We start from the raw sequence: 21,361 nt of genomic DNA on the forward strand, positions 1-21,361 counted from the left end.
TTTTGCCTCCACCCCCACATTTGGAATAAGAACATTATATGTATCCCTAACACTCTAGCTTCCTGAAATATCATGTTGTTGTTTTCCTTTTATGTGAATTTTCCCCCTTCTGTCAGAATCAAGCATAACTTGTCATCTTTTCATATTTCCACAGTGGACAGTCTAAGTGTGTTTCAGAGCAGAGACCTCCTGATTGCAGGAGAAGTGAAAGAGAGTTTGAAACAGGGAGGTGCTCTAAGAACGGGGAATTCTTGTATGAGTTCACACTGAGATGGTCCACCTCAGAGATGGCTAAAACCCCAACAGTGAAAGTTACTATCTCTTGTCTCAGCCAGGCCAGTCTATCGGAGTGCTCATTGGAGTCTGCATTCTGAAGTGCTCGAGTTGTACCCCATGAAGGAGAGGCACAGACATTCTGAGCCTCCGGGTCTCTCTTTGGAAAAGTGCTCCCTAATCAAATGAAATAGATCTATAGTCCCCCTCCAGGGCTTGAAGGAAGGAAGGTGGTACGTGGTTATTTTTACTGTTGCAATGTTATGATATCAATTAGGTGACATATTAATCCCCAATCACTTGAGTAACTGATTTTCACCTAGTAGGTGTAACATCTAATTTTAATGAGTATAAATATTTCATAGAGCCTTCAGAGAATCTGGTAATGGTGATGTCATAGGCATGAGGAACTCAGATTTGAAAAGCAATCCCAAAATGTGATGTCTGTGTTAAGACTGTTTTGCCTTTCTTTGATTCAGTTATTTCTTCCCTCAGTAATGCTCATTTATTAAGCACCTACCATGAGCCAAGCACTTAAAAGACTCTGGAGATAAATGGATGATAAAGATTTGACTGAACCCTTGAAATTCTGTAGTTCACAGGAGAACAGAGCCAGAAAAAACAGATAATTGCAATGCAACAGAAACCCCTGTCCCACAGGAAAAGTTATGTGTCCCATTAACTCCTCATTTGATATCAAAACTACAGCTTATGCCAGTGCAAATAGAATTAAGAGTAATAGAAACTAAATAATATTAACCTAAACTGACTGTTCAGAAGGGACTTCACACAGAGTTACATTAAATTCAGAGCCACAGAGAGCAACATTCTGTCTTTCCAGTATGAAGCCAGCTAGTTTTATAGTGATAGGACTACTGCAGTAGTCTTCTCTTCATTCCTCCCCAAAGTCAGTTTCAGATTAATGTTCTAACTTACATTTAGAGATGTCCTAAAGCAAATAACAATATCCAGTTATTACCCTTGCATAATTACTATGCATCAAACACCGTAGCGGTCCCTTCCCATTGGTTATGCACTAAATTCTCCCAAGAATGATCTTTCCATGGTACAGATGAGTAAAATGAGGCCCAGGGATATTAAATAATCTATACAGTAGAGTGACTTAGTGAAAATTCTGAAATCAAAGACTTTAAAACCTGGTTCCAGCATTAGCAAGTGACCTTGAGCCACCATTTTACCTCCTTAATCTCCATTGTCTGCAAAATGAGGATAATAATAGAGCACTTCCCTTACTATTTGTTGCTGTGAAAACTAAATGAGATAATGCAAGCACAGCACTTACCAGGCATTCAATAGATTCTATTTAGTATAACTGTTACCCAAGGCTACACAGCTTAGAAAGTCTTTTTTTTTTTTTTTTTGTCTTTTCTTCCGTTCTCCCCCTGCCAACATGGTTGTTTTCTCAACAATCAATTCTGGGAAAGTATGTAAAATAAAATCTAATATCAACAAAATTAATTCAATGATATAATTTCTCTGCTTTAAAATTCATGTTCTCCTGGGGCACCTGGGTGGCTCAGTCGTTAAATGTCTGCCTTTGGCTCAGGTCATCCCAGGGTCCTGGGATCAAGCCCTGCATCAGGCTCCCAGCTCCCTGGTCCGCATCAGGCTCCCTGTTCTGCTCCGTGGGAAGCCTGCTTCTCCCTCTTTCAGTCCCCCTGCTTGTGTTCACTCTCTCACGATGTCTCTCTCTGTCAAATAAATAAAGTCTTTAAAAATAAATAAATAAAATAAAATTCATGTTCTCCCATGGTTCTCTCTGGGTGCTTAGATACACCAGACACTGGCTTAAGTGCTTTACCTTTATGATCTCTTATTTCATCTTTAAAAAGGTAAACGATAAAGTCCACACTGGAACCAAACTCAGTTTGATTCTGGAATTCACACTCTGGCCACTATGATATCTGCCACCTGAGATAAAAATCCAAACCCATGCACTCAGAATACAAGGACCTTCACACACTAACCCTATTCTAACTCTTGACCTTTATTCATGTTTTGGCACGTGTGTTCTCTTCTCCAGAAACCCCAAATTTCTTACCACTCTCCAAACACGCTGACTCCTTTCTACAATTTCACACTCTAATACATGCTGTGTCTCTGCCTGAATTGCCCCTCCTTGCTCCTTGAATCCATCTTTTCCAACCCCCATTCCTGTTCTGCCTGGCAAACTCTTACTCAGTTTTCAAAACCCAAATCTAGTATCAATTCCTCTTTGAAACCTTTCCAAAATTCTTACAATCTATTTTACATCCTCCCAAACTCATAATTCTAAAGTATTTTAAGTTTACCTCCAATACTGCTTATTATCTGGTCACCTGTCTCTTCCCACTAAACTTGAGGGTTTTTAAGGCAAAAACTGACAATCTTTTTCTTTTATTTTTTTTTTTTTAAGATTTATGTATTTACTTGAGAGAGAGTGCACAGAGGGGAGGGGCAGAGGGAAAGGGAGATAGAGTCTCAAGCAGACTCCATGCTGAGGGTGGAACCTGACCTGGGGCTCAATCTCATGACCCTGATATCAGACCCTGAGCAGAAACCAAGAGTTGGATGCTTAACTGACTGCACCACCCATGTGCCCCTGACAATAAAGGAATAAAACTCATTCTGATGGAAACTGGAGGAGCAGGCTACATTAAGGTATAGTTGTATCTGTGATCCAGATAATAAGGCCCAGATTTGAATAAGGAAGGGAGAAAGCAACATGACATGCAGTTTCAAGTTCAGGTTTTTAGAATCCCTGGAAGAAAACTTCACAAACTATATTCTGAAGATTGTTAGACCAAGTGCAAGAGATTCTCCATGAGCAGGAGAGAAGAAAAGGCAGAAGTGACAGTATGGATGAAATTAGTATAGCCATACTACATGCTATATGTCCTTCTTGGAGATTTTCAGTAATGCTTACAAAACAAAGACTTGAGGGGGGCTTGGATGGCTGGGCATGGAGCCTGCTTAAGATTCTGTTTCTCCCTCTCCCTCTGCCCCACCTCCAGGCCACCAGGTGAGCACTCTGATGAACAAGGAAGGAAGGAAGGAAGGGAGAGAGGGAGGGAGGGAGGGAGGAAGAAAAGGAAAGGAAGTTAGGAAGGCAGGCAGACAGACTTGAGAAGTTCCACAGAAAGCTGTTTAAATCTACTTAACTTATTTGACCATGGAGACATTTGTTCATGAACCACCTATGGTCATTCTTACTTTCTAAACAGTTTGCCAACCAGTTTTATAAAAGCATATTGATCAGAAAAAAAAAAAAAGGAACATGGTCACCTGGGTGGCTCAGCCAGTTAAGCATCTGCCTTTGGCTCAGGTCCTGATCCCAGAGTCCTGCATCAGGCTCCCTGCTGAGCAGGGAGTCTGCTTCTCTCTCTCCCTCTCTCCTCCCCCACTCGTGCTCTCTCTCTCGCTCACTCTTGAGTAAATAAATAAAATCTTAAAAAAAAGAAAACAAAGGAACAAAGTTATAGATTTTTGAGTAACTTATAATAATTCCTGAAATCTTATTAAGAAATTTCTTAGGGAAATATTTTATAAGTCTGACAAAAACTGGGTTCAGCTAATGTCTTGTGATTGGACTAGAAATGATTAACTTTAGTAAGTGCCACACATATGAAAATATGAACCAGATTCCTAATTTCCTTTGCTTATTTTTCCAAAAGAATCACTAATTGCTGTGAGTATATTCTACTTCTTTCAGCCTGGCATAATACAACATGGTAATGGGACTGCTTGGGTTCCCCGGCCCTCTGCTCTCAGTTTCCTTCAGTCCTCTTCTTGTCTAACATCCTTTTTGTTGGGTGGAAAAAAAAAAAGGAGCTGGTCAAAATCTTTTGTAAGGCTGTTGTCCTTGCCCATGAAATACATATGTAAGATAATTTAGTAGTTATGTACAAATATACATCTTTGTGTATATTTTGAGACAAAAGATTTGATAGCTTATAATTTCCTATAAAAGGGAAGAAGGGAACCAGAACTGTCTCTAATAGAACTAAGGCCACAAAGGAGCAGCCTTGGAGTTATCAGTTCAAATTCTTATATTCTAGAGGAAGAAGTCAATGACAGAGGTATACTCGCTACTTTTATTCCCACTACAAAATATGGATGAAATCTCGCAATGTCCACCTAATCTTATTGTCATACTCCCATTAGGTGGATAATACCAAAAATAAGGGCAAACTATTCAGCAGAGCTAAGTGCTCTGGAAACTTGAATCACTATTTCATCTAATCCTGTTTCATGAGTCATTTTGAATGGATTCTTTAACATAAGGATTATTTATTTTTAAAAATGTTAATTCATCACTTATTATGCATAAGGCATAAGGAATCTTTTTTCTAAGCAGAAGTCATTTTTTCAGCAACCATTATCACAATCCTGGGACATTCTCTTATTCTCCACTCCCTCGGTATTCATCTCTGCAATGTTCAGGTCAATGTTAGTAGAGAGCTTTGGAATTTATTATCAGGTCATTTTATGGATATAAACTTGGGTGTTATCATTTCCCTGGATGCTCCATAAGGATGTGTCTTGTTAGCCCTTTAGTTTTGGTGTGTCCTTAACACACAGACAATATCACATGTTGGCAATTACTCTGGATTTAAAGTCCAGTTTGGGGCAGTATTTTGCCTTTTATTTGACTTGGGCACAAGTTCCTTATCTCAGGTTTTGCATCTATAGTACAGGTTAAATAATATGTTTATTTTTTTAAAGATTTTATATATTTATTAGAGAGCAAGAGAGAGAGCATAAGCAGGGGCGGGGAAGGGGGGAAGGAGAAGCGGACTCCCCACTGAACAGGGACCCCAATGCGGGACTGGATTCCAGGACCTCGGAATCATGACTTGAGCAGAAGGCAGCTGCTTAACCAACTGAGCCACCCAGGCGTCCCTAATAATATGTTTATATGAGGCATTCAAGTGATAGAATTTGCTTCATTTCCCTGATACTCCCAGCCCACTACCCTGCACCAGGCACCATACCAAGCGTAGGAAATGTACATAGTCACTGCCCTTGGAGTGTTCCAGGCTTCCTGCAGAATCAGACTTGTAAATAAGTGATTAAAAATACCGTGCAGTAAGTGCTATGTTAGACAGCTGTTGTGAAGGTCAAATATAATAAAACAGATGACAACACCTTGTGAGGTGTAAAGTTCTATTCCAAGGGCAACTATTATCATCCCAGGATTCTCCTCTTCTTAGTCATCAATCCCAATCCCATGTTTTATTCAAGCTTCAGATCAAGCTGGATTCCTCCACCAAGTCCTTTCAGCGGCATCAGCCAAGGGACGTAAAATAGCCGTGTCTTCTGTTGTTTTCTCTTTATGAAATTGTAATCTGGGCTTTGTAGTAATTGCTGGGAAAAAATCATTTCCGTTTTGGATAAAAAACATTCTCTAATCTTAGTTGAAGCACCTCGACTAAAGCCTAGAACTTACATCTCAGTATGAGGAGTAGTTTAGTTTGAAGTTTGAGTTTGGGTTACTGAATTTTAGATTTAACAAAATAGCTTCACTTGAGAAAGAGAACTCTGTGGTGATCCAACAGTTTGCTTCTGCTTGGCGCATGTTCCTGCGTCATGGCCTTTGTAAGATGCCTTCTCCTTAGGAGGACTTGGGGCAAGCAGCAGCTAGAAGCACAGGGCACTTTAATAACCCCCCCAGATGGGCTGTGGCCTGTTGAAAAGGCGTCCTGTTAAACCAAAGCCTAGTTAAAATAGGGCCAAGTGGTTCTCGTCCCGCAAGGATTTTATTAAGGACTAAATGCCTAGCAAGCGACATTTTCTGGGGGAATTATCGTAGACACAGGCAGGCACGGCTCGCTCCCAGCTACTTAAAAAGGAGGCAGAAGTCCACCCCACCAGGTTGTTGGAAGGCTTCCTGGGATTGAGCATGTGGCATTAGCTGCTTTGCCATATATGCAACACACATATTAATTGGATTTTGTTTATCCGTGTTATTTTAACATTCCCCAGGCTTTAAGGCCTCGTTAATCTCCACTTTATTTGCAAATCCTTCCTTGAAACTTCTTTCCCCAGTGAGCAACTTTTCTCTGCATTACTCTAATACCAATGGGCAAGGACAAATGTTTTTTCTTTCATAGCAGTTTTCAGATCAGTATATTCCTTTTTGCCTTCATTTTTTCCACATCTGTTAGCATCTTAATACTGTGTTCCCTGCTCTATGAAAAGAGCTTCTTTTTTTAAAGATTTTATTTATTTGACAGAGAGAGAGACACAGTGAGAGAGGGAGCAGAGGGGGGGAGCTGAGAGAGAAGCTGGCTTCCCACTGAGCAGGGAGCCTGATGCAGGACTCAATCCCAGGACCCTGGGATCATGACCTGAGCCGAAGGCAGACGCTTAACGACTGAGCCACCCAGGTGCCCCTGGAAACAGCTTCTTAAATCTACCCTGGACACCACTCTTTTGCTTGTATCAATCTTCTTGGTTCCTTATTGCCCGAAGGACTAATTAACTTAACAGATATTAATTAGGCCTTAACATATTCCTGAAGTAGGACCAGCACTGGGGCAGACAAGGAATAAGGTCAATGGATGAATCTGCAGTGAGGTTTTAAAGAAGATTTTGGCATGATTCCTACATTTAATTGTTTTTGTTGAGCTCCAGAAATATCGAATACCTAAAAGATTAAATAACACAAAAGAAGTTTCTTACAGTTGAAGAATAACACAGAAAAGAACCCATGAGTATTTCTTTATATACTCATTCATTTATTGATGGAGTATGTAGATTACATATGTATCTAATAATTAGACTATCTCTCTGGTCAAATATATTAGACAACCTATCTTTTCCAGACACTGATAAGAAGTCCAAGGTTAATTACCAATGAGTTATTAAAATAGCAAAAGAAAGGAAAAGAAAGAAGATCCTTGCAGGTCATGAGTGGCCACAAAGCATTTTTATAGTGGACAAAAAAGTCCAAACTCTTACCTGCTGATGCTTTATCCATCCCCACACAGGACCACTGCTTATCTTAGAATATCTTTTGTGGATTCCTGAACTTATGTCACTGCTATCTTTCCTGGAGGGCAATGCCTAGTGCTCTTATTGAATTTTGCCATAATCTATTAATTTTTCAAGGTGTAGATACAATATGTCTTCTGGAAGCAAGCGTCATTCCCTGGCCACTCCCCCCCTGCTAGAAATGGTTTCTTCCTCTCGTGAAGTTTTGAATCCCTTGTGATCTGTACCCTACAGTTACCCAGTAAGCTACTTGTTCCCATGCTCCACAATCTCTCATTCTCCTTGTCCTCAGCACCCTTCCACATGCCCATCTGCTTCCTTCTTTCAAGACTCAGGGAAAAGAAAAATAACCTCTTTCTATCAAAATACTATGAGTAACTCATATTGTTAGCCTTCTATGTGCATCTTCTCTCTTGCCCTCTTGGAGGGAAGTCTCATAAAATAAGTGTGCTACACATAGGATAACTGTCTTTTACTAGATCACAGCATGGGAAAAAAAAGAGGGGCTGAAAATTGCTATATGATATTTATTTATATGGTGGTATAAATAAGTGCCTTCATCATCGAGGCATCGTCCTTATCCTTGACTAGTGTAAGTGCTTGGTCAACCTGTGCTGTTTTGAGTTAACAACCAAAGAGTGATGTAGGGTGTTTTCTTGAGACTTCAAGGTGTATGATTAAGAAGAAGAAAGATATACAGTGATAGAGGATATAAATCAAATGACTAACTTATCAACCTAAAAATGCATATCATCACCAGGTAACATCTGAGGGCTTCTCTTCCATGAAATAAGGACAGCTCACTTTAAAAAACAAATATGGATGGTGTCCTGTCATGAAAAATGAATTGGAAATCATGAGATGGTATTGGTTGCATGTTGTCATTTTCTAACTGCTTAACTTTGGGCAAATCGCCTATCTCACTGAGCCTCAGTTTTCTTATTTTTGAAAGGAGGACCAAGACATTGATCCTATCTACCTTTGACAATCAGTGTTCCTAAAGTACTTTATAAAGCACTATGCAAATAGGTGATAGTGCTTCGATTATTGTGTCACTGTAGGTAATTCATTTCCATTTACTCAAGTGTTTTTGTCTATATGTGTATTTCTAATGCATAGGCCATTTAACTTGTTTTTGTCAGTAAGATAGATATTTACATCCATTTACGCTGTAACTGGGGAAATTTATATGGATGACTCTGCCATTTTCTTATATATTATGGTGTATTTCTCAGTGTAATTGTCAAAATCAAGATGTCAGATTTTAGACAAGGCTCAGAAAATTATTCCACCTAGAGTGTCTGAATATAAATAATATCAAATTCCTCATTATCTTTTAAAAACCTTATTTCCATACTTTGTAATTCAAAGCAAATTATGGCAAGCAAAAGTTTAAGAAAATGTGCAGAAAATGGAACTGCAATTGGAAATTTTCTGCTTATAATATTCTTAATTCATGACAATCTTTTACTGGCCTATTTTCTGAAGTCATTCCAAAGATGTATTTGCTAGTGACATTACAAGCTTTTTAAAAATTTTTTAAAATATTTTTTGTATTAGGAAGCTCATAATCTTACCGTTCCTCTCTCCTGGCTGCCTCTCAACTCAAAATCATAAACAGGAGAGGTTTAGTAATGAAGATAATTTTTTCATGAAAAGAATGTGTTAATTTTCAAATAATATATTTGATTATTTTGATGCTCTGGATCTGTACAACTCACGAAGGTACTCCTAAACCATGTAACAAAAGAGAGGATAAAGGCGTAGTTTTTTTTAATTCAGTGAAATATTCTGAGGATTTTAATTATTTATATGGCCTTAATAAAACCCTAAACAATTTCTCAGGAAAGAACCACACAGGTCATTCAACAGCCATTTTTTTTAAAGTTTTTTATTTTTATTCGATAGCCATTTAAAATGAACACAAAAATTCTAAATTCCATAGACTTTTTGGATGGTCAAACTCTCTGTATTAACATTTGCCTCCTAATGATGGTTTGCAGTGGCAGAATGCTAATTCCTACAGGTTTTGGCAGGTGAATAGAGAAACTGGGAGAGGTCATTGAGCTGACATTCAGAGCCTGCTTGAAGTGAATAAATTATTTATGTGTCACGCATGGAATAGAAAAAGGAAGAACAGACTTCTGAGAATAAAGGTAGAAGGTGTCATTTTGGCAAACACAAACTGTAACAAAAAACAAACAAAAAAATGCAACCCTCAAACAGCATTATCAAAATGCTTTTTTCTCCCTGCCAGAAAAGAACCAATTGTCATAGTAGAAAGAACATTAGATTACATAGTATTATATTTGGCAAAGGGTTAATTGGTGCCTGGACAGAGCACAGAGTTTTTACAGGCTTTTTTTTTGGCCAAACTGTCCATTCCAGATGTAGCAAACCATCTGTTCTGTCTCTCTCCATTCCTCTTTCCTTCTTTTCTAATGTCTAAAATATTCAGTGGGGAAGGTCAGGTGCTATAGACAGGTAAGGAAAATTTTGCTTTCCCTTTTCTTACCTCAGGGCCCTTAGGGCAAATGTATAATCCTGATGTGGAAAAAAAAATCTCAACAACAGCAACAATGATGATTTTATCTCAAATGGTTGGAAGATTTGATGGTGAGGTCTACAGAGGTGCTATGCTTTATAAATTACCCTCATGTGTACTACTGTTTGGTTTCCTCCCAGAAATCATGTGAGGTAAGCAAGGGGAGGTTTATTTCTTCCATTTTTTACCAAAGAACAAAGAGGCACAAATGTGTTAAGTGATTTGCCTACCATCACTCTGGGCTGGATCTTACATCCACATTCTGGGGCTACTACCCATTCTGCCTCCATAAACTTTCATCACTGAGAAGTTTCACTAGAACAGATACACACATACACACACACGTACATACATACACATATACATCTAAACATATATGTATATAAATTAGAAAAAAGGAATAGTTCCTTTGTAATTTTCATAGGAGATATGAAGATCTGTGTTTTTGTACTTAGTTAATGAAATATTTTTTATTTGCATACACTGAACACTACTGATTACAGTAAGTTATATAAAAAGTAGATAGATCCATAAGAGAAAAGAAATAGAATTTCCCTGCCATTGATTTTTAATATTGAATTATGTTTAAAACATATTTCTAACAAAAACAATTCAGCATGGGTTTTTTGAAATGAAATGCATTTATCCACTCAATTATTAGTTCAAAGATATTATTGAGCACATACTGTGTCCTAGACCATGCACTAGGCACTATGGCTATAACAGGAAACAAAGAACCCTCTGTCTGTACCCTCAGAACACTCCAGCAGATGAGGCAGACATACCTTGTTATTAAGTACCTGATGCAAGGACTCTGGGAATCTAACCTAGTCAGGTGGGGTCAGAAAAGCTTCTCTCAAGAAAAAACAATTAAGGTAAAATTTAAAAAAATAGGAAGAGCTTAGTCAAAATGGAAGGAAGAGATAGAGAGGAGGGAGCACCATGAAAGAGCATATCAGGAAGAGGTAAATTGTGGAAGAGGAATAATGTACAATTTAGTGAAGTGGATGGATCACCAAGTAGATAACTTACCGTGGAAAAAGTCCCACAGACCAAACCCAATGGAACAACCAGAAATATTTTATGGCTTTACCACATAAAATATTTTACTTTACACTGAATTCTCTGTTTCTCAGCCAGAGCTCAAAACCTCTTGAGTATATTGTTTTTATTTTCTGAAATTCAGTATTCACATGGAATGCAAAAACTAACACTCTTAGATACCTTCTCCTTACAAGAACCTTTGACCTGGACTGTCTCATTGAATCCTCACAACCACCTTCACTACATGATATCCTCTCGGCTTTTTACCAAGGCTTACAGACCATTATTTTCCAAGCATCAAGGCTGGCAGATCCAGAATTAGAACCCAGATTTTAGGTTCCTTTGTCCACTGCACTTTGCAGGATACCACACAATGGTCCTGCTAGCTTAAGAATCCTATTCGTCCATCAGGTGCTTATTAAAAGTTCCCATTTTGGAAAAACAAAAACAAAAACAAAAAAACCTTTCATGACCCAAGGAATGAAATGAAGTACTCAGATTTGGCCTCCAGTTCTCTGGTGTCTCCTGCATCCATTTCCATTGGTATGCAGATTGGTGCTCTCTCTCCCACATGACCATGGACACTAATGAGCAAAGGCATGACCAAGAAAATGTCAGTACTCTATGCAGATTGGCTGGGTAGGATAGCTTCCTTCTTGAACATTCAACCAAACGCTTTTCAATCTGCCATCATGTTTTTAGGCACTACAACATATGATTCCAAAGACTGTCACTATCAATACCCACAGTTATATTCCATCAAAACCTCTCTATAGTAAAGCTTAGTAGAATAAATTCAGTTAAGCTTCTAGTTTCTAGCCCATGCTTTATATTAAAAATTGCCTCAGCAACCTGAAAGACTAATTGTCCTTCCCAAGATGCCTGTTTCTTATCCTGCTGGTAGGAGAGAAAAGGGGTTGTTGGCAACCATCCTCCCAATGAAATCCCATAAATAGTCCGGCCCATTTCTTCTGTGCCGTGTTCCAGAAGTTAGTAGACACCTAGGAAGAAGAAAGTAATGCACTAAAAACATAAAAGGTGGCAGGTCAGGTTAATGCAAAAATGTAGAAACAAATCCAGAAACTCTCCTGGGAAAGGAAAGTTAGGTTGGCAGGGCCCATTCTGCTACTGGGGATGCACAGCAACTTCCAAACCTGGAAAGAATTTGAAGAGGGGCAGGGGTGGGGGAATGATCACATTCCAGAATTCTGAATGATACCAGGTTGCAAAATATTGGGTAGATTAAATGGAATGAGATCTCAGAGGAAGAAGCAGAAAAAGGAAGACCACGAAGAGGAAAGGGACAGAGGAAGAAATGAGAAGCAGTATGGGAAAGAGGAAGCACCCTGTCATAGCAGCTGCAGAAACACAGGTCTGTTATCAAAGGAGTAGGTGTCTCAGGCAGAGTGGATCTGGCAATTACAGTCTGGAAGCTCAAGGCATGTGCGCTCCAAATACAAGTCAGTCCCCTGCCTGGCGAAAGCAGTTCAGCCCTCCAGCAAGGAGGCCAAGGGAGCAATGGGAACCCAGAAAGAAAGGAGAGCTTCCTGCTAGAGTTTCTCAGTTTGGGAAACACCTGCTACATCATCAGTTTGGGGATGGAGTGTGTGTAAAGTCCAGACAATCAGAATCTCCTGGGGTCCTGCCTGGGATAGTTGACAAATGCCTTAGATGAGTTTATGTATGATTAAGTTTCATCACCCCTGGCTGAGATAGAAAACTGAGTGGCCAAAGCCTTTTGTTCATAGACTGCCCAAGGTTATCTCTTGGTCACAGCACCTGGGACAGAGCTGTATGGACAAAAGAGACCCCCCTAGTTACAGAGATCTTGGAATCCTTTGTGCTGAGAAATTCCCCCAGGGTCTCTCCATAGAACATCCCTGAAGGTCAGGCCACATCCTCTGAACATTAGTGAGGTTCCTGATAGAGGGTCTGTAGTTTTAGAAGTTGTGTCCTATTTAATGGTAAGAAGGACACAGTCGGCACCTGCGGGGAGGCACCAATTGCATCTTCATCAGAGCAGCTGTCAGACCCCAGGGTGGAAACCAAAATGGACTGCTTGGGGAAAGACAGGAGGGAGAAAGGTCCTAAGAAGTGAAGTGAACCAGGTAACACTCATGAAGACCCTAACTGGAAATCAATATGCTGGTGCCAAAGGCAATATGCTCCCTCATATAACTGTTATTCAAGTTTTAGGCCGAAAAACAAATTTGTGAGGAAAATTCGGGTGAAGTAGAAACGCTCTAATTAATTAGAAATTTGTGTATGTGTTCACTGAATTCCTATTTCCTAGCAGAAAAGCCAGACTAACCAAAACCATGTTCAAAGTCTGGAGCTGCGATAGAAATCCCTAGTCAAATACACCAATCGTTGGCGTGCAGAATAAAACAGTGACCCGGAACCATTTCCTGCTAACTTGACTCGTACCCTTTCCCTCCCCTCTGATGACTGGGTTGGTGAGTTGATGTCCTAGGTCTAACATATGCTTTCAGAGGCTGCCAACTTCAGGAAGCCTTGCCCAGTACGAGGCACTTCTGTACACTGTCCCAATACTGTAAACCCTGGCTTCTAGCTCGGCAGCATAACCAGCCCTTGCACTCCCGGTGGGCTCAGAACTGCTGCGCAATCTCCATAATCCCCCATCCTTTATCCTCACTACTATACCCCGCGACACACTTTTGTGGTAATGATAAATCGAAGGTCACTTGCAAGATCTCTGCCCGTGGTGTCCTGTGACGCCTTATTTCCTGAAAGACCAGGAAAAGTCCTTCCCAATCCGAGTCCCATCACCCAGCACTGGGGACTTTCGAATCACCTCTGGTCTCCCTTCTCCCTGCAGCTCCAACGGAAAATCCGTCACGTGGGCCCAGAACGAGAAGAGCAGCCGGGGGCAGCACCTGTGGCAGCGGCTGTCCATCCATATCAACAAGAAGGAAAACCCCAACCAAACGGCCGTCATCAAGCCCTTCCCCAAGAGCACGGAGAGCCGCGGCCTGGGCGCCGGCGGCGGCGTGGGGGCCGCGGGCGGCGCGGGCGGGGGCGCGGGGGGCGCGGGCGGCGGCCCGGGCGGGCCGGAGCCCCCGGACGCCGGACCCAAGGCGCTGTACGACGTGGCGGAGGCCGAGGAGCACTATCGGGCGCCCGCGCGCCCGCGCTCGCCATCGCCCATCAGCACGCTGAGCCAGCGCGCGGGCTCGGCAAGCCGCACGGACGACGACGTGCCGTCGCTGCACTCGGAGCCCGCGGCGCGCAGCAGCTCCTCGCAGGGCTCGCTCATGGAGCAGATCAGCAGCGTGGTGACCCGCTTCACGGCCAACATCAGCGAGCTCAATTCCATGATGCTGTCCACCTCGGCGCCCGGGGCCGGCGTGGGCGCCCCGCTCTGCTCGTCCTACTTGATCCCCAAAGAGATCCAGCTGCCCACGACCATGACGACGTTCGCCGAAATCCAGCCGCTGCCCGCCATCGAGGTCACCGGAGGCGCGCAGCCCGCGTTGGCGGCGGCGACGGCCCCGCCGGCAGGGGGCGCTGCCCGGGAGACCCCGGCGGCGGCCGGCCCCGAGGCTGCGACCGGCAAGCCGGACCTGGAAGAGTTGGTAGCTCTCACCCCGCCGTCCCCCTTTAGAGACTCGGTGGACTCGGGGAGTACGACCCCCAACTCGCCAGTGTCGGAGTCGGCCCTCTGTATCCCCTCGTCTCCCAAATATGACACACTTATCATAAGAGATTACACTCAGAGCTCCTCGTCGTTGTGAATGTCCTTGGAAACCACGCTGGGTTTCGCTAAGGGAGCCGAGACCTCCCGCGTTCACGTAGACACATGACAAGCATAGTTGCCTGGTTAAGACCCGAGGTGGAAGATGCCAAGTACACCCGTAATGGAAACATGAGATTAATAGTGCTATTTAACATCAACCGACGAAGACATCAACTACAAACTTTTGGCAGATTTTCTTCTAGTGGCCTTAGAAAACATGGGCTTTTAAGAAACACTGCTTATCTTTTTGAGGGCTGACAAGGAGTCTGTTGAACCAGTTCCATACCAAGTGCTTTGCTCTAGGGAAGCAATGAGTGTGAAACAGCATAATGGAGGGGGAAAAGCATAGTTAATAAGCAACTGTAAAAAGTTTTGTTTAATTCTTTTCCCAGAAGATTCTTTAATTCACCAAACATGAATGTACATTTTCTAACAAACTCAAAATCTGGGACCAAAACGTCAACCTTTCTCTCTCTCTCTCTCTCTTTTTCTTTCTTTTTTCTGTCCTGTAAAGACCTTGAAAAGCAGTACCTTGAGCCCAGTATTTACTGAGGCGTTGCTGTGAGTGTGTCCCATGCATAACACACAACTGGATAATGAGTGCTGCGCTGACGTGTGTAGGGCTTTTACCAGAGACATTCCTCTCTGATTTGGTTTGAAATTCTCTTCCAGAAGCCTGCATCCGGGAGTCCACCTAGTTATTTCAATTCACCTCCATTAACCCAGAAAACCAGTGGAAGATTTCTTGACTATTTCACCATGTTGCCAATCAATACTGGAGTAGCAAAAAAATATTTTCTGGAATACTGTTTTGTAATTCCCTCACTGGGGTATGTTGTGTAGCTGGAAATTCTCTTTATAATAATAATAATAATTCCTGAGCTCCAGCTTGGCTATCTCTTTCATGAAATGTGGCCACTCCTCCTTATGAATGCTGTTCCATTAGCATTGCCAGCTAAAATATTAAAATACACATTTGGGCTTCTTCATTCCTTTCCTTTGAGAACCTGATGCACAAAGAGCTCCTCTGTTCTTTTCAAGTCCCACCACTGGAAGAATGGTCTATAGACCCTCTGAAGACAGCGTCATGATTGAAGGGACTGTTGTTCAAAAAGTTAACACAATCTTAATACACTGGAAATTTTAAACTGTGTCAAGTCGGCTTAGCAGAGATTTAGCTATGCCAGTGAGCAGTGATTTTAACTTTTCTTGGCTGCTTAAATAGGGCAGCTATGAACTATGACAAATGTAGATTTTTCAAAGCAATACAGAATACTAAAACAGAGGAACCTTAATGAATATAAACCACACAGTCTTTCTTAGCCATTCCAAAAAGAGGCAAAGCAATTATTAGTATTTCCTTTTTAAAATAATTCTTAATATGATTTTTGTGCACTTCATACTGTCACTTTTTAAATACTGCAGAAAAGAGATTTAAAGATATAATAGAAATACATGTGCTTTAATAGGCTCATATAGGTAGAATTCATAGCTCAAGGCCTGCATCCACTGTCATCTCTTTCTTCCTCCCATTACAGCTATCTTCAGGTGCCAAATGGTTTTTTTGTTTGTTTGGTTGGTTGGTTGGTTGGTTTGGTTTGGTTTTGGTTTCGTTTTTAATTTTTAAAAATAAGCATAGTAATAAAAGGAGGAGGTGTCCTATAAATTTAGAGTTTAGTTGATCTAGCCTTATACTAAAGATAGCCTTATGAAAAAGATTTGCTGTGAGGCAGAAGTATATTTTTAGCAGAAGGAAAAATAAATGAAACCTTTTTCTTTAGCTCAATATCCTTATTTTGGCATGTATTTTTTATTTTACATCTACTTTAAAAAAGGAATTGAGAAATGGAAATATATCCATTGGCATAATTTATCATTCCCCAGTTTTAAAAGTTATAATACATTATACTGCTTGACTTTCCTGATATCTGTTCTTAAATTTTTAAATCAAATCTCCCAGTATAAAATATTAAAAGCACACATTAATTTAGTAAAATATAAATTTTCAAAAATCAAACCTCCCATGCCAGATTTGAAAATAATGTCATCAGAGCACCCTGAAACCCACATATTATGAGACTCATGAAACAGTGAATTTAGCTAAGCTTTATGGCTTCATTGAACGTGAATATCTGCCTCTACTTGAAAAACAAATGTAAGTATTTTGAAGAATTAACACCCCTCAATCCTCTTGAAAAGGGTGGCATTCACCTGGGGATTACCATCTTGATTTCTTAAACTTTGAAACCTTTCCAAATATACTCTACTAAGTTTTAAATTTGTTTCTTAAACCCTTAGGTTGATTTCCATTTTATTCTGTATTGACTGACAGAAAAATATTTTTAAAAACTTTCTCCATGATCAAATTCCTCTTCTAAATTTTTAGTAACATATTTCGTTAAAAAGTACACTACCTTACGAGAAAATTCATCAGAAATTAAAATTTAATGCAAACAAATTGCCATCTGATAATTCTATATGAAATTATGATAAACTATAACAAGAAAAATAATTTATCCAATCAGAGGAGAACAAGATGTATTTTTCTCTGTGTTTCTGCACCCTTTGCCACTTCATTCAGTACATTGTATGATACATAATATTATTCGTAATGCATTCTTGGGATCTTTTATTTTGGAATGATGCTAACTCTGTCTCTTTGCCAATTCTAATACCAGGTTCCAAGTGATAAATCTACAAGGAGAACTGAATATTCATTCTAGGGCTAGGATTTGAACTTCACAATTCATTTGGGTACCTATTTTCATTGAATTTCCTTGAAAACAGTCTGTTCCTGGTGCCCAGTGATAATTCAGTTGGACCAGCATGACTAAAAGGAAGGGGAAAGTACAGTGAAATGCTGAGATTCAGAAAAGTGACCCTGCAGGACAGTTTGGTCCCAGGATGAAAAAAAGAAGACCTGGTTTGATCAAGTTATATGGACCATCTAAGCAGTCCACTCACTCTTCTGTTTTGGGAAAGGAGTAGGGGCAGAGAAGACCCTATGTGGATTGGGAAGAAGCATCTCTCTGTGTGAGGGGTGGGTACCAGAGAGGGAGTACGCAAAGGAAAATCATATGAGATTTGACTGAAGCAAAGAAAAACAGTAAATCCCCAAATGTGCAAATCCTTGTTAGTAAAAGTCTTTCCCAAGCTTCTGCTGTTCCCAGCAAGTGATCAGGAAGACTAGGAGCTATTTCGGACTGTGAATGAGTTGTTATAATGGCTCTGCTGCAGTTCTGTGACTTCCAAACCAGGAATTTAACACTTTTTAAGAAAAAAAAAAAAAAAAAAACATTTCCTATGCTAGTCTCCCAGCAAAATGTACGTGTTTTGGAGACTTCAAAAGTATTATCTAAGTTCACATTTAGCCACAGCTTCTTAATAACCCTTGAGCTGGCAGAATCTCTGTAGTTAACCATTTACGATTTTATACTGTGAAAAAGTACAGATCAGTGAAAAGCATAAAGATAAATTGAAATTCACTCTCAAGAGGGTCTGAGGCCTGGGAGATTCTCTACTATCTGTTGAAGAATGAGGCATGTATAAAATAGTTGGCTGAATTTCACTGATCTTCCCAATGTGAACAAATATACTATGTATATTGTGTGTATTTCTAGAATTCAATGGCAGCTGCTGGTGGTGTTGTAATTAGAAATCTATATAGAATATAGATGTTTTAGAAAGATGGTGCCAATCCTAAAAGATTTGTGTGGGCTATAAGTGCTTGTACTTACTTTTTTCTGCACTTTAACTGATTTGGTTTTAAAATTGTGTGCGCGTATCTGTTCTTTTTCTGTTGTTGCAGCTTGTACTATTAAAACAATAGAGAATGTTAAATTATTTTGATGTGAATTGCAAATGATTTTTTTCATAAAGTTTAACATTTTTATCTGCATTGTTTTGCTTTGTACTTGTATAAATGTATTTTCTTTTAGCATTTAAAAGTACACTTGCCTGTTTCTCAGTTGTCTAAATCATGTTATAGTTGGTGTTTGTGAAGTCAGTTACTTTTTGAAAAATATTAAAAAAGAAACTATGGTGTGACTTTAAGATTCTTCCCCTTAAATGTTTAGAATGTTGTCTTGATAGTGTTTTCCAAGACCCAAAGAGCCATACTATTAATTCATCTTTAAATTCTGTATGATCTACACATTTGAATTATGGGATTTACATAGTAGCCTATGGACAATAGATTAAATTAAAAATGTAAACCAACCACAAATCAACCAGAGATGCTGTCCTCAAAGATATCTATCTACAAACACCTTTTAAGACATAAATTTTTTTTTTAAACAATGAAGCATGTAGGGATTATACCTTTTTTTGTGTGTCTGGAAATACACATTCAAATTATAGTTCCACAGTCATCTGTGTTGATAGAAGTTACATCATAAAAATAATATAGATTATGTGTGTTTATATATCTGTGTATGTCTGGTTGTATATACAGACATACACACATCTATGTAGATATTTTACTTTTGAGTCCATCTGTATATGTGTCTCTGTGTGTATGTTTGTTTGTGTGTGCATGTATGGGCATATCTGTATAATTTTACCAGAAAAAAAAAATTACTTGTCAAATCACTTTCTATTTTGATGGATTCTTAAGCAAATTTACACTCCTTGAACACAGATTATCTAAAACCTAAAAGCATGATGTGTGGAAGAGAAAAACAAGTAGATTTTAAAATCTAGCTTCTCTCTGCTTCCCTACATTGTATTATTTATATACATATAATATGTATATACATATATTCTTATACATATGGAAATTGATACAAAATATGTTTGATCTTAAAAAAGAAAACCATTTTGTGTGCTTTGTCAGAATCTACTGCTTCAGTGTCTTCTATTCTGAAGTAATACAAATGGGCATATGTTTATGTAAACTTAGGGCTGAGGTGAGAGATACCTGGACCACATTCAGCAAATCATTTTCTAAAGATCAAATGAGTCTTCTAAGACTCCACAGACTCACAGTAGGCCAGTCAAAACTAGCTGATGCAATAGAAATAGCAGTGAATTAAAAAATCCATCACCCTGACCCATATGACCTTGAAAAAATTACCTTGAGTTCTCTATAACTCAGTTCCCCTTTTTTAAAATGCAGAGATGAATTACAATAACCAGTGAGATTTCTTTCATTTCCAGCATTCCTGGTACTTGACAAATGCTCAGTAGATAATAGCTTTTATTCGTGGTAACATGGAATTTATTATACAGTTAATATTCAGCTTAGATATGTTATATCTAATATTATTTGTGGAACTATAACAAATTCTTGTCCAACTTAAAGCATATATCACTGGGCCAGGGTGGGGAGGAAGCCTATTGAAGTTTGAACTCATGCAACCTCAGACTAGGATGGACATAGCAAAATGATCTTAAACATGACAGAAAGAATGATTTTCTTCTGTTATAATCTATGCTGAACACTGGCCAATTTTTTGGTTATACTATACATGAATGATCAGTTTTTAAAAATAAGTCTCAAGCATTTACTTTTTTATGGTAGTCAGCTAGAAACATAGGTAGATAAATAGAATTATATTAAGGAAATTATCTCCTTAAACACAGTATAGGTATTTCCATTATTTTCTCAAAGTATTTTGAAATTCAGAATCAGTTACTACATTTCACCCTGTTTATTATTTTTTAAGAAGTATTTTAGTAAATTGTGTGAAGGAAACCTGTAGACTCAGCCTCTGTGGCTATTCTCAGAGTCCTAAACAAAAAGTGTTATAGGAAAACAGCCACATGAATGAATATTTTAAATTAGCTTTTACTCCAGACCAAAGGCATTTATTTTTGCTGTGACATATGAGTCTTTTTTAGGTATATGACCCATATAAACATTTACATAAGCAGGCTAGTTATGTGGTATATATATCAGACACATTTGGCTTATTTATATATTGCTTGTATTTTTTTTTTTAAGATTTTATTTATTTACTTGACAGAGATAGACACAGCGAGAGAGGGAACACAAGCAGTGGAAGTGGGAGAGGGAAAAGCAGACTTTCCACTGAGCAGGGAGCCAGATGTGGGGTTTGATCCCAGGACCCTGGGACCACGACCTGAGCTGAAAGCAGACGCTTAACGACTGAGCCACCCAGGCGCCCCAATATTGCTTGTATTTTTACCAGTTGACATAAAAGAAAGCTTTACATAGCTATCATGTTTCTATAACAGGACAAATGTTAAATAATAAATTATATGAATGGTATGTCCATGAAAATTACATAATGTAGTAAATTGGCTTTTCTGAACTGCTAAATAGTAACAGATGTTTCATAAAATAAAATATTTTAGAGTTTTAAAAGTTTGGAAAACATAGTAACTCTAAGTTAAATGACTACCTTTGCTTCAGAACTTACCACTCTTTTTTTTTTTTAAGATTTTTATTTATCTATTTGACAGAGAGAGAGCACAAGCAGAGGGAGTAGCAGGCAGAGGGAGATGCAGGCTCCATCCCAGGACCCTGGAATCATGACCTGAGCCAAAGGCAGACACTTAACTGACTGAGCCACCCAAGTGCCCCCAGAACTTGCCACTCTTTAAATATGCTAATGTACAGTAACTTTAGAAGTCTGTTTTTTTATTATTATTATTTATGAGTAGTCTCCTCTGAGTAGAGCTTCATAGAATGAATTTTGAAACTGCTATGTTATAAAATTTATAATTTGTACATACTTTTTTCCTTCAGTCTTGAAAATTAATTATTTCCATAATGATCTAAG

The 21,361-nt window shown here is 39.3% G+C and overlaps 1 protein-coding gene across 4 annotated transcripts in view; it reads left to right on the top strand.

Moving 5' to 3' along the window:
- GRM5 (glutamate metabotropic receptor 5) overlaps positions 1-19,506 on the top strand; it is a 665,424-nt gene extending 645,918 nt beyond the window's left edge. For all 4 annotated transcript variants that reach the window (XM_073888708.1, XM_073888709.1, XM_025893393.2 and 1 more), the window contains one exon: positions 13,698-19,506. In XM_073888708.1, coding sequence (XP_073744809.1) covers positions 13,698-14,613 — 916 coding nt within the window. In that variant the 3' untranslated portion in view covers positions 14,614-19,506. The remainder of the gene's footprint in view (positions 1-13,697) is intronic.
- Positions 19,507-21,361: the final 1,855 nt, after the last annotated feature.

The sequence above is a fragment of the Callorhinus ursinus genome, unplaced genomic scaffold, assembly GCF_003265705.2.
Source record: "Callorhinus ursinus isolate GAN/ISIS: 27379988/994484 unplaced genomic scaffold, GSC_fseal_2.0 scaffold93, whole genome shotgun sequence".
Taxonomy (NCBI): Eukaryota; Metazoa; Chordata; class Mammalia; order Carnivora; family Otariidae; genus Callorhinus; species Callorhinus ursinus.